Genomic DNA, 14090 nt, shown 5'->3' with positions numbered 1-14090 from the left:
TCCTGAAGACTGTAGTGACATTGGCTTTCTTCCAGTCCTCAAGCACCTCTCCAGCTCTCCAGGACCTTTTCAAAGATGGTAGAGAGGGGGCTGGCAACAACATCCACCAGCTCCCTCAGTACCCGTGGGTGCATCTCATCCAGGCCCATGGATTTGTGGATGTCTAGCCTGCCCAGAAGGTCTCTAATCCTATCCTCCCCAACCAAAGGAAAGTCTTCTCTTCTCCAGACTTTCTCCCTCACGTCCAGGCTGCAGGATTCCTGAGGGCTGCCCTTAGCAGTGAAGCCTGAAGCAAAGAAGGCATTCAGTAATTCTGCCTTCTCTGTATCCTTTTTCACCAGGGCCCCCACCCCATTCAGTAGCGGGCCCACATTTTCCCTAGTCCTCTTCTTGCTACTGATAGACTTGATCCAAGGACTTGATCCAATGACTCTTCAAATTAGGTTATATCTATTGTTGAATAATGAAATTTATTATATGTTTACTTCCAGATTGATTCTGCATTGAAATAGAGTGTTCTTTAATCCTGTGTGTATTAATAATAACAAACTAAGAAATGAATGATAAGAACATATTGACTGTATTTGGACTGGTGGCAGTGCTTGAACCGGTTCTCTAGTGTATAGGCCAAAACACATTCTTTAGTATACCTATGTTTTTTCAATTTGTTTGTTCCAAATTCATCTCCAATACAGGGTATTTCCATGCAAAATATCTATTAGGAATGGTCTCTGGCTTGTGATAATTAAAGATGCTTCACCTAGGCCAAAACCACACCAGTGTCTCATTCTGACAAATTAACAGTACTTATGAAGAAATTCCAGTGTCCATGCCTTCACCTTGCCTCTGTTAACATAGACATATCTGTACAGCATTTCATTATACACTTAGTTGAATGTTACTTTGAGAAAGGAAAAAAAAACAGTGGTGCATTAGCCTTCTTTAAATGAGAGTCAGAATCTACCTGGAGTTAGAATTTAATAACAGACAGTCCCTTCAAAATACTGTATAATAAAAATGTGCCGTAAAAGCTTGTACGTCTCTTATTTTTCTGACTGACATTATAGCTATCTACAAAGGATAATGTAATTGCAAGATAAAACAGGGAAAACAAAGTCAATAAAGACCAAAAGGTAAAGTTTCTGAACTAGATTATTCTCCTAAAAATATTAATTTCTCTTTTGCTGGGAAGTGAAAAAGCTTAAGCAGTTGATATACGAACTATCAGTTGGCCTGCAGGCATTCCTCAAACCATTAAATCATGTGCTCAGGATGGGTAGAACAGACTTTGTTGTGCCCAAGTCTTGAATCTTTTCCAATTAGACAAAATCTTTTCTGCTATGGATATGGAATTCTTTGTACTTCTGATATAGGCTGTTTGTGATAAAATTGGGAATATAAATCATGTTATAGATGTAAAGAACATGTATTAAGGACTTGACCCTATAACTGTTAATTACCTGCATATACTTTTCATGTTCAGATGTTTCCACAGACAGCCTAGAGCTATGATGATTATTCTGATTCCTGCCCAAGTTTTAGGAGAATGATAAGAAATATTGAGACCACATAATAAGTCTGTATATGCTGAGGGAGCACTGAATCAGAAAACAACAGATAGGGAGGCCTGTACATTATGCTTTTTTGGAGCAGAGGTTCTGACATTTTGCCTTCTCCGATATGGTAATATGCTTTTACAGAATCTTGAATGGGACTTATTATTCCCCAAAAGATTCTGAACTCAGATTTCTTCAATGCTTCACATCAGTGATGGAATATATATAAATGAACTAAGGGAATTAATAAGAGGAGAAAAAAATCTACAGTTTTAGATTAATAATGCTGTGAAAGTTACAAACAGTCGTTCAAAACTAAACCAGTGTGTGAACTTCAGTGCACTTCACCAATCCATGAACCAATTTATAATAATTCTTTCCTTTAAATCATTTTAAAAGTAGATTTAACATTAAAAAAATTTGCATTAGGAAATTCTGCAGTTTCTGAGTAGAATAAGAATTCCTATGATATATTTCTACCACTGTGATTAAAATTCCAACTAGATGAACAACTTCAAAAAACTGGGAAAGCAGCACAGTTTCAATGACCATAAATCACTTTGTATAGAAAACATTATAATCATGTTTTTTTTAAAAAAAAAAAAAAAATTTCTTTGTCCATTTTAATATTTATTGCTACTCAGTGGTATGTTACTCTGAGACAAGACATGCCAGCCCAGATTTACTGAGGACTGGATGTGCTACACACATTCATAACTTTATAATGCGGAAGTACTCACATTGATTCTGATGAAATCATCTCTGTTTCCACACCTGATACTCTCATTATAATAGGATTGGGGAGGGGAAGGGAGGTTATTATCAGTCTGTTGCAATTATTCCACAATGTAAACTTTGAAGAAAAAAGAAAGAAAGAAAGAAATACCTGTAATGTATATCCTGGCTCACACTGAAATGACAATACATCATTCACCATATATCTATCTCCTGATTTGATCCCATTGCTAGGAATTACAGGTTCTGGACAGGCAGCAAGGCCTACAGCTGAGGAAAATAAGCACAAAGATTGAAAAAGCATAGATAAGTGGACAACAACTCTTCATTGATGTTCTCTGCTCTAATAAACTGTTTCCACAGCACTGTTTTTCATTAACAGAGAATTAATTAAAAATGTATTTCATCATTAAACTGAAATTATGTTTAAAGTACAGAAGTTTTCAGAACTGCCCTGCAGAATACAAATGATAAGATTTAAACCAAAGATTACACACTGTGACAGTACCAATTACTATGTCATGTTGCTAGGACATTTGCTATGTCATTTTATAGTCTTCAATCAGCATTGTAATTCCAGTATATTAGTGGTTTTTTTTTTTTTTTTTTTTTTGATGAAGGAAAGCAAGAGAGAGAATAAACTTTATATATGTTCCTTCTTTTCAGCAACAAAAGAGCAAAATTCCTGATGCTAAGTGGAAGAAGATTTTTCACCAACAGCTGGAGGCTGAGGGTATTCCTTATGTTTAGACAACTCAGTCTCAACTATTAGTTATAGAGAGGCTCAAACATCCAGTGCATCTGTAGCCATCAAAACTTAGTGCTCTTAACTTGCAGCTAAATCCTCCCGTAAGTGTGACAGGACAGTCTCTATTCTTAAATATTTTTTAAGTCAGGCCTTGGCAAACAGAAGCTTAGTTTTACAAAGCCTCTCTGTGACTGGTAATCAAAATTTCAGATGCATTCTCCCAAATTTGGCAACCTGAATTATCAGCTTCTGAAGATTGCCAACTGCATGTAACTAGAGAAAGTTACTACTGAAACTTTGTTATTTTAGATCAGTATCGGCTATATCTTTATTAGAATACAATGTGTAAACACACGAAGAAAATGGAAATTACTTTTAGAATGCGTGAGACTAGATCTTTCAAACTTATTAGCACAACATTCTGTGAAAAAACAGAGAAAAATAATGCTTTCTTGGCTGTAACATTCTAGGTTCTTTACTTCACTTGTATGAAAAACCTAACTGCTACATCTCTCATTGTTTTCTTATGATATCTAACCCCTCTGATGACAGCAAATGTGACTTGAAAGAGTGTTTAGTACAGAAATTACATGATATTTGGCTTTACTCTGATATCTGACATTTCAGAGTCTGTTGTTCCAGATGGTTCATCATGAAGCAGTATCTGATGTTATCCACTGAGATCCTACTTTTTCTATGGAAATACAATTTTCTTTCAGATAATGATGCTTACAGATTTTGATACAGACAATGTTTTAACTTTATGCAATCATCTACGTATGTCTTTTAATCACTCTCATACAAATGCCTTACTAATCTTAAATATATACATTTGGATTTTGTGTTTCCCACTTCATCCACTTCCAATTATTATTATTGTTTTTTTTTTTTTTTTTTTTTTTTTTTTTTTTTTTTTTTTTTTTTTGCTGTTCATAGAATTGGTAAAGTTGGAAGGGACCTCCGGAGATCATCTAGTCATGCTGTTCATCTAGTTTTGCTGTTCAAGAATAAGTTTAAGTAAATACATTATACATTTTTCATAATGAAGCATAGAGAAATTTGAACTGGCTTTTATACTTTCATTTGAAATTGTGACTGTTGAGACATTTTTTGATTTCCTGGAACTTTGTTCTAATCATGCACTTTCTATCTCCTATGCTCGAGTCTTACTGCTTTTCATTTCTTTCAGGAATGAACAGTGGTAAAACCAAGACACTTTAACACTGACAGAGGTACCAAGTAATTTGAAGATAAGTCTTCAAAACAAGTGCTACTAGAGCTATCAAAACAAACATTTTCTATTGGTATACACAGAATGATTTAATAGTTGCATGCCACAGGATTTCCCTGAGGTATGTATTTCTGTATGGAAATGAATAGGTTGTGAAAATAAATAAATTCAGGTTAAAGTTTTAAAGCAATTTCTACCACAGAATTTTTCAAATTTAATATTCTACTAATATCAGCAACCTTCAAGCGATGCTATGCTGACTTCATGCGTGGCCATTTTGTGAAACTGTATTATTGCAAATAGAGATGAGAGTAACATCGTCAATAATTTGGTTAACATGGTTTCATTTTAGTTGAATTTACCTAGTATCACTCCTTTGGTCCACCACCCTGACTTTCCTAATGCCAAAAATGCATCCACGTCTGGAAAAATTTCTTTGGTTTCATAGGAACAAAATATAATCTATATCTATAATATATATATAAAAAAAAATATATATAATATTAATATATATATATAATATAATATATATATAAAATATAATCTATAATCTGCATCTACACAAACTGCCTCTTTGTTCCATTATAAAGTGAAGGGGAACAGTTTATTTCAACATTTATTACAGCATATAGATTTGTTTGCTAATTTGAGAAATCAGTATTTAGACTCAACTTGAGTGAATCAAACATTATTTCTGAATTTCTTTACTCTTCTCACTCTTGAATAAAAAAGAATAAAAAGATTTGCTCCAGAGTCACCATTATTAAATATAGAAGCACCAAAGCAATTAAATTGTTTACAAATATCAATATACTTGCTGAATTCTGTGAATATAAATTTGAGTTTCACTTCCTGATTTCAAGAAGTTTATATTTTGGTTAATTCAGCATTCTTGAGTGTTGAGGGTTACAGACACACAGTCTTAAATCTGTATCAATAAAATTACTCTTATGGATTTTACTTAGTCATAGAAACAGGTTTGTAACAGTGACTGTGTGGCAATAATAATACTGTGCTTGGTAGAAATCTTTTCTTTCTATTAGTTGCTTATTCTTTGTATTATTGCCACTTCTTATTTTGTCTTCTGATATAACTTATAAAATAGAATATTCACCAGGATCTCACCAAACAGTATGCAAACCTCACTTTTAATTGACTTTATTGGATATGCAATATTGTTTCCCCAAAAGCAAAGAGAAAGTTGGTAACAGTCAAATATTTACAGTCCTCACCCCTTTCATTCTAATCATTACATTATACTAGCTTATAACTAGCTGTTTTGAATTGAACAAAAAATATATCTAAATGTAAGATTTTCTTTTTCAGAAAAAACAGTATTTACTTGGTATAGTAAAAATTGCAATTTAATTTTAATTTATCACAGAGTTCAGGAAAAATCAAAGGTCCAAAAAAACAACAGATGCTGTTTCTATTTATAAATCACAAAGCGTTTTCTTTTATTTTCAAATTTAGATAATTTTTAAACTTTTTAGTTAGAGCTGGTCCAAATATCTTAAAGAATGCTTGAGAGAAAATAAATTTAAATTCCAGTATCTGAGGACAAACCAAAAAACCTAAAGATCCACAGACTCTGAATACATTAATTTAGACTGTATGTGTACAGTCAGTAATAAAGGAAAAATATGTTAAATGTCAAGTCTAAGCAATCAAGAAAGGACAGGCTTTGCTTAGTGCACGCTCTTCAGAGCCCAGCTTCTGCTCTACAGTACAGCAGAGAACACATCAATGTCAAGAATGATAACCCTCTCCCTGACCTCCTTCCACTTACTGCCTGACAAATACTTTCTTGGCCTCCACTGTGGCATAAGACAAACAAGCCTCACTTTTATAATTATATACATGCTTACAATTACCTCACATTCTGTCCAGACATCAGTGCCATTGCTGGCAGAAAGAAAATTCTTGCTGGCATATCTGACAATGTGAATGCCCATTAATGCCCATTCAGAAAGCTGCAAACCGAGCAATACAAGGATTTCTTGACAGGTTGACCAAAAGTCATCAGGCTCTCTTTCTTGTCATCATCTCTCCCGCCCCTATGCAGCTAACTGGAACATATTGTTCTTTACTACCTACAAACATTAAGCTGGAGTGAATTTTTCCCTCCATTTTGACTGTGGTGTATATCAAAATCCAAGCTGCCCCTTCCAAGACTGAACGCTTCAGACCTCAACTTAGAAAATGAACCTGCCTCAATGGATTATTGCAAAAGGGGTCAGGTTCATGTCAACAGCTATAAGAGTTGTATAGATTTACTGACAGGATCAGCATCTGCTAAATTAAAATGGCACATTTATGATTCCTTCCTACTTTAATACAGGGAAAAAGAGATGATTACTGCACTGAATATCTGCATTAAAGACCTCAGTATAAAAAAGATCTTAATCTGGACCTAGAAAAAAGTATTATATAGAAGAATCCATTCCCTTCTCCTCTGCTATGCTGACTGATTTTTATCTTTGAATTTATTTGAGAACTTAATGATGGAGAAGTACTACAAAAAGTATTCACTGTTCTCTAGGCCTTTTACTAGTAAATCCATTATTTCAGCTCCTGAGAACCTTTAGCACAGGAAAACATGTAAAAGAGAAGCTTCAGAAAACAAAATAGTAATTAAAATTTAGCTTATGTTGTCAAATATATTACACTGCTTTGGTATAACTGCAAAAATAAGACTTTCTAAAAGAATGACACCGAATTGTGCTGTATATCCTAATTAAAGGTAATAAGGCCTGATGACTTTTTAAAATGTTGATTATATAAAATAGGATTTTTACTGAAATAATTAATTGTAAGAACTATATTTGGACAAATTCACACTTATAGATCTTTATGGCACAAACACACCTGTCCTTGTATTCATTATAGATTCACTTCTTATTAAAAGAAAGCTGACTGCATGAGTAAACACTTGTTGTTTCCAGGCATTAATCCTTTTGTATATTCGTTTTTATACGAAACAAAACATTGACCCTACTATTGAATTAACAAATGAGATTTAAAACTAAACTTGAAATTTCAGTGCCACAAATGCAATTGAGTTAAGTTGATAAGTTTCTAACTCATACTGTTCAAATACCTGTTTCCTTTGCTCATTATGATTAAAAGCAATTCAGTTAGATTGCAGGAATGTTTATTCCTTCTACTGACAGAAATGCAGCAAAGCACATTTTGATTGGACTTGGTGGTAGTTGTGAAAATAACTGTTACTTATTTTACCACAGTTTGGGGAAAAAAACATATATGTGAAAGATCAGTTTAAATGATTAATTCCTGTCTTTTCTATAGTTATTTGTTACATATTTTTAGTGTTTTGGTTTTTATAACAAGTTACTGAAACTAGTTAAACACCTACAGCACTTCTGAAATAACAAGAAACAATGCCACACAGTGGTTCTGTATAATACTTACATTTAAGATATGAACAGAAAATTTTTTTTCTAAAGCACTGGCCAATTATTTCTCTTAATTTTAGTGAGTTCATGTATCTGCATTCTGCCAAAAAAAAAAAAAAAAAAAATCCAACCCTAAATCATCAATTTGCCCCTAACATACAAATTAGTGTTAGAAGACTTCTTTCACCTTCTATTAAACTGTTTATTATATTATTTGGTGAGCATGGTTTACATAAACAAAATGAATTTTTAAATGTGGGTTTGGCCAGGGGATACAGAATGTACTCAAAGAGGAAGTTTTTTATTAAGATGTACTGCCCAGAGTACACACTGCAGGTTCAAAGTTAACATATAAAGATATAAAGCTTTTTTTCTTTTTTCTTTTTTTTTTTTTTTTTTTTACCATTTATGTTATGGCAGCACATGAAAAACAATCAGCAATATGGTCCTTTACAAAAAGATGTTGAATCAAAATACAGGAATGAAAGTAACTATTAGAAAAGAGATTGCTTATCTTGGACTACCCACTTGTACCTGTGTTCTTGATGCCTAACACACAGACATCCCAAGCTAAAGGAGTAGGTTACAACAGTATAAAGCTACAGCTGCTTAGCCAGTCACATGGAGTAGCCCTAAAAGTAGCTACCTAAAAGCTACCTATCCCTAAAAGTAGATACCGAAGACCCCTCTAAGACTACTGGGATTTCTGTCCTAAAAGTTTAAACTTCTGTAGGAAGAAGAAAGAATTGAACTGAGGTCTCGTATACCAGCTGAATGTTACAGCCACAGAGCACTTTATTTAGAAGTACTATGAATCCAGCCCTCATTTTCTTTTGTTTTTCTCACAAGCAACATATGTTCAAACATAGCATTTCATGTTGAATGATATTTTTTTCTCCAGGCACCAAACATCTTTGTTTTGTTTTCTTTAGTAAGACAACCCCTCCACAAAATCAAGTAAACTAACAGTACATTTTTGCTCCAAACTTTAGATTGACTTTTGAACTAAAGGAATCTATTTATTTGCCCAATCCTGCTTCAAACTGTACATGAATTAATGATCACAGAGTTAAGGATTCAAAATCAAACACTAGCAATATATGCACCTGGCTACCTTGAAATATATTTCCTTCTATGCTCCTTCCTTGATCTAAAATTATAAAGTATAAATATAAAAACAGAATATTCTTGTTGTGGGTATTTGCTCAGTTTCTGTATTCACAGTCACAGACACATTATGCTCCTACTATCCCTGCAAAGATCATATAACCACAAGAGAAAGCAAATTATTCTTTCCTGATAGACTGTCAACAGAATAGTTAACCAAGCTTTGAATGCTTAATCTTGCTACCTTCAACCTATACTGAGTTATAGTTCTAAAAATCTCTTGCATTGAAATATTGGCACTAGTGAAATCTGTAGACATTTTAACAGAGCACAGTTGTAGGACTGGCAATTAGGAGACAAACAAAAGCATAAATCCAGCTGACCTTTCATGATCTCAAACACTTTTTACTTGTAAGCAGAACACATTTGTTCAGGAGTCACAGAGACAATAAAATTGATACAATAAAAGATAATAAAATTGAACTTCAAAACGTTCACTCTACCTTCTCAGAATAAACACATACTTCTTTAAATTTCATATGGAATTGTACTTTCATTGCACATGAAGGGAAAAGGCTCGGGAAGGAACAGGTAGGTCCCATGGGTTAGCTTTTACAACCACAAGATCCTCTTTGAGAAACAACGACTACAGGATCCAGCTAACAAAGTAGGGCAAAAATATCTTTTTCAACAGGATAACCAGCTGTGGAGGAGGAGGGGTAAGACTATAAGCCCCAATTAATTGAGGAAAAATAGATGAGGTGGAAAGCAAAGGGTGTACAGTGGTGAAAAGAAACCTCAGGAAACATAAAACAGGACATAAGGACACTTGCCTCAAGTGTACCTATGTAAATACACCCAGTCTGGGAATTAAGAAGGACGAATTGGAGCTCCAGGTCTAGAGCACAGGACTGCAACATCACTGGAATAACAGAGGCGGTGGGGCAGCTCACACGATGGGAGTGCTGTGGTGGATAGATGCAAGCTTTTCAGGAAAGATTGCTAGGAAAGCTGGCGGGAAGGATAGTCTACGTGAAGTGGCAGATAAAATGTATGGCACTCCTGCATAGGATGCGTGACAGGCTGGCTCTAACATCCTGAGGGCTTGCGGGTCAGGATCAGAGAGGAGGTCAGTGAGAGTGACAGTATAGTGGGTATGTATTACTCACTACTCAATCAGGGTGAGGAAGTGGACAAAACTCTTTCTAAACAAGTGGAGGAAATCTCTATATCACAAATCCTGCCTCTTATTTGGGACTTTAACCTCCCTGACATCAGCTGGAAGGGCAATACAGTGGGACATTCTGGAGGATGTGAGGGATAACTTGTTACAGGTACTGGATGGGACAGACAGGGTGATGTACAAACAATCTAGCTGGAGATGTGACAGTGGCAGCCTTGGCAAGCACGTAAAAATGGAGTTAAAAACCTAGTTGTGAGGAAAAGCAAATATCTGACTCCGGTGAGGAGAGTCTGTGGGAACTTGGCTTGCTCAGCATAGAGAAGAGAGAGCTTTGGGGACAATCATCAGCAAAGCAGAGCTATGCTCTTCACAGCTGTGCATGGTGGGAGTATGAGAGACAACAGCGAGAATTTGAAATAAGAGAGGTTCAGTTTGGTATAAGGAAAAGCTTCTTCACGGTGAGGACAGACAAGCAGTGGAGTAGGTTGGCCAGTATAATTGCACAGTCTCCATCCTTGGGGATTTTCAAGACAACATTGGATAAAGCTCTGAGTAACCTGGTATGACCTCACAGCTTCCCCTGTCTTGATCAAGAGGTTGGGCTAGATGCTCTCTAACTGTCATAAAAGTGTTTATAGACATGTCTAAAATGTGTTTTTATACTTTAAAAAATGAAATGTTGAAATATTTATTTTCTTACTTTTTTGTGAAACAAATATTTCTCAGATGACCAGCTGAAATCCAAAGCAACTCTAAGGATACAGATATAACAAAAATAACTTTTTCTTCACTCTGTAGGTTCTGAATTCTCTTTTAGCTACCAATTCAGTTTCAGCTAAGCATGGATACTGACCTTTAAAGGTATTCAATTCTGTCAGTGATGGAGTACCTTAACTTTAAATACTGCACTCTAGCACTTTAAAGTGTGGTCACTACAATTATCTGAATCAATTGTTCTACCTGCTCCTAGTGACTTAGATGGTTTCAGCTGAATGTGTATTCTATCCTTATGAGGGAAATGTTAAAAGAGGATAAAAATAACATTAATATTTTACATCATGAAGATATGAATGCATATAATATATAACAAAATTTCCTTTTCAAGAAAATTCTTAAAATTCTTAGCAATACCTACTTCCAGTTAAAAGGAATATCATATAAACATGTTCTGAATTTACTGCTATAATATTGTACTAAAAATTCCTGAGAGAGGGAATAACACGAACAGGTTTGAATTAAACACAATTAGGTGAAGTTATCCACTGAAGTATTCTATAACACCAATTCTCTGTCATTTAGAACTAAGTTTCTCATAAAAAATAAAAAATATGAAAATTTGTCATACTGAAGAATTTGCTATTAACCATCTTAGGTTCTTCTGCTCGTACCACCAACGATTTACCAAGAGAACTCTAGTATTTTCTTATGACTCTGGGATTATTATGCTGTTTGCTGTAATTACAGTAATTTGGTGAAGGAAATAATTTGATGGGAAGAAATAATAAATATATGCATGAATGAATAGGAAAAAAAGGTTATTGGTTCTCTTTCTATGCGTTCCCAACTGGAAAGGTAGCTCTTACATTTTTAGTTTTCTAAATTGCAGAACAAAGTTGAAAAAAATTGGAAAAATAAAAAAGTTATACTTAAAAAACATTGTTAAAATATTGTTCTGAATTGTCAGGTTGATTTGATTTATGCTTCTAATTTGTGAAATCTGATTTTCATTAACTTCAACTGTCCTTTTGCTTAAAATTTCTGTATAATAGATAACATTTATATCAGAGTCATGATGATTAGAGCTTATTTAGGGAGGGGAAAAAAAAATCTCTTTCCCTTTCCATACACATGCATTTTCCTGAGAAAGATTCAAAGACCAAGCAGTCTTACTTTTGTATTCCAGGTGAAAACCAGCTGCTGCCACACTAATGTCGGAATGAAAATGTAGATAAAGCTGATTGGAGGTGCTATTCAACAATGCCGGCACAGTGGTACCTAGAAAAATAAAAGTTGTGAAATACAATGTTGCATGGTGATTTTTAAAGAGAATATATATGCAGAGCTTTGTACTGAATACACATAACCAAGACTGAATCAGAAAACCAGCTGCTGCCACACTAATGTCGGAATGAAAATGTAGATAAAGCTGATTGGAGGTGCTATTCAACAATGCCGGCACAGTGGTACCTAGAAAAATAAAAGTTGTGAAATACAATGTTGCATGGTGATTTTTAAAGAGAATATATATGCAGAGCTTTGTACTGAATACACATAACCAAGACTGAATCAGAAGGCTCATTTCCTTCTCATTATGTGCATGAAACTCTTAAATATTCTGCTATGTTTTTTCGAAGTTGCAAGAAAATTTTGATTACAAGTTGTGATACTAAGTGGCTATGTAAGTATAATCAAAGTAGATCCCCTCATGTTTAGATGAAACCCTGTTGACTTCGATAGAAAAAAAATGTAAATAAAGGATTCAGTTTTGAGAGCAAGCTCAACGTCATTTGACTTCTTCTCACATGTATAAAGAGTAGCACAGACTGAAAGAGTCTAAATCTTTTCTCTTTATGCCTTCTTCCCACAATAACATTACAACCACTTATTCTAGCTCTGAGGGCATGCAGAAACAGAAAATGAAGATGTGAGTGCAACATGTTAAAAAAAAAAGAAAAACAAACAACAAAATTTTATCTAGTTAATTCAAATAACAATAGCTAAATTGCAGTGTCACTGACTTCAGCATGTGCTACACAGCAAGATTATCACTAACCCTGGACAAAACCTTGCAATTAAATAAAAAATTGATATAAATGGTGAGAAGCTAAAAAGATAATAAAATGGACTTAATTCACTGAAGTCCTTCAAAGAAGGTTTGATTGTTTAATATGGAAACTCCAAGTATGGAAATTCAGAGATAACACAGAATGTTCATGCTGCACAATATTCACAGTGGAATGCAAAAAATAGTAAAACCTCTTCTAGGAGAGATGAGGTTTCACAGCACCCATATAGAATTTGGATCACATTTTAAGAAGGATTAAGGTGCCTGCCTCAGTGCAAGTAAGCATTTTGAAACAGAATGAATATCCTTTTCATTTTGTAAAATTGCTCTTTAACAGTTCTGTACACTACTTCTGTATGGGCTTCTTGTTCCTTTGCAGGATGTACTGGCATTTAATACATATCCCATTGTACTGTGAGCAAAACTGAGGCTAGAGTTTTTAATTCTCAGAATTGTCACATTCAATGGCATAGCTAACGGAAATTTCATTGGTGGCTTGACAACCTCTGCTTCCTCTGGGATCAGGCATATTGAACAGGGAAGATAAGTTTCAGTGCAGTGACCAGATGCAATGTGTGCTGGTTTCCTGTACTCCTTCTATCGTCAATGGAGAGAAACAATACTTCATGGCAGAAACTGGAGATTTTATGAATAACAGCCCAAGTTAGATATCTACATGGCAGACATCTAACATTCAGATGGATAACAGGATTTAACTTCTCAATTCACTTCTGAATTGGTTTAATCTGGAAAAAATGGAAACTCTCCAAGAGGATCGTAAATGTAAGTTTGCCTCCTGAAAGGTTTAAAAGGGAATGAGAAAGTCTTCTATTTGTGAATTAATGCTTTATTATGACATTATTGTGGAAAATTATGCACTATCACTTTCAAGTTTTAGCAATGACAATTGAAAATGATGTACCTCAATCCAGGGATGAGCATTATCGTGCATGTGCAAAAGACATATTTAAGAAACTTCTAGGCTAAAAAGGGAGAGGAGTAATGGTCATTTTAGGTATTTCTTGAACTAGTACAGCCACTGAGAATGGATCATCTCGAAGTACTTAAATTTTTCCTAAGAAGAATTTCAAGCATTTAAATTCTGCCTAAATTTCACTATCATTGGAATGATTGCTCCATCTGTATGCTTTCTGCATCTAGGTCTGAGTGTATATATACATATATAAAGTAATGTCAGGTATTACCTGCATTTCCGATTTTGAATGGAGCTGTAGCTACATTCAGTCACATTTTTTTTCAGATTTTGTATGTAAAATAGCCAGATGAAGCACCAGTCCTAAACTAGTAATTCTAAACACTGCTGCTTTT

The 14090-nt window shown here is 34.4% G+C and overlaps 1 protein-coding gene across 1 annotated transcript in view; it reads right to left on the bottom strand.

The window, feature by feature from the left end:
• CSMD1 (CUB and Sushi multiple domains 1) overlaps positions 1–14090 on the bottom strand; it is a 1182441-nt gene that overhangs the window by 160460 nt on the left and 1007891 nt on the right. Inside the window, exons 37-38 of the mRNA XM_062571121.1 lie at positions 11867–11971; positions 2443–2561 (exon numbers count right to left, since the gene is read on the bottom strand). Coding sequence (XP_062427105.1) covers positions 2443–2561; positions 11867–11971 — 224 coding nt within the window. The remainder of the gene's footprint in view (positions 1–2442; positions 2562–11866; positions 11972–14090) is intronic.

The sequence above is a fragment of the Rhea pennata genome, chromosome 3 (genome assembly GCF_028389875.1).
Source record: "Rhea pennata isolate bPtePen1 chromosome 3, bPtePen1.pri, whole genome shotgun sequence".
In the NCBI taxonomy this organism is placed as follows: domain Eukaryota; kingdom Metazoa; phylum Chordata; class Aves; order Rheiformes; family Rheidae; genus Rhea; species Rhea pennata.
Note: the sequence above shows the minus strand (reverse complement) of the source record. Positions and strands in the feature narration are given on the sequence as shown.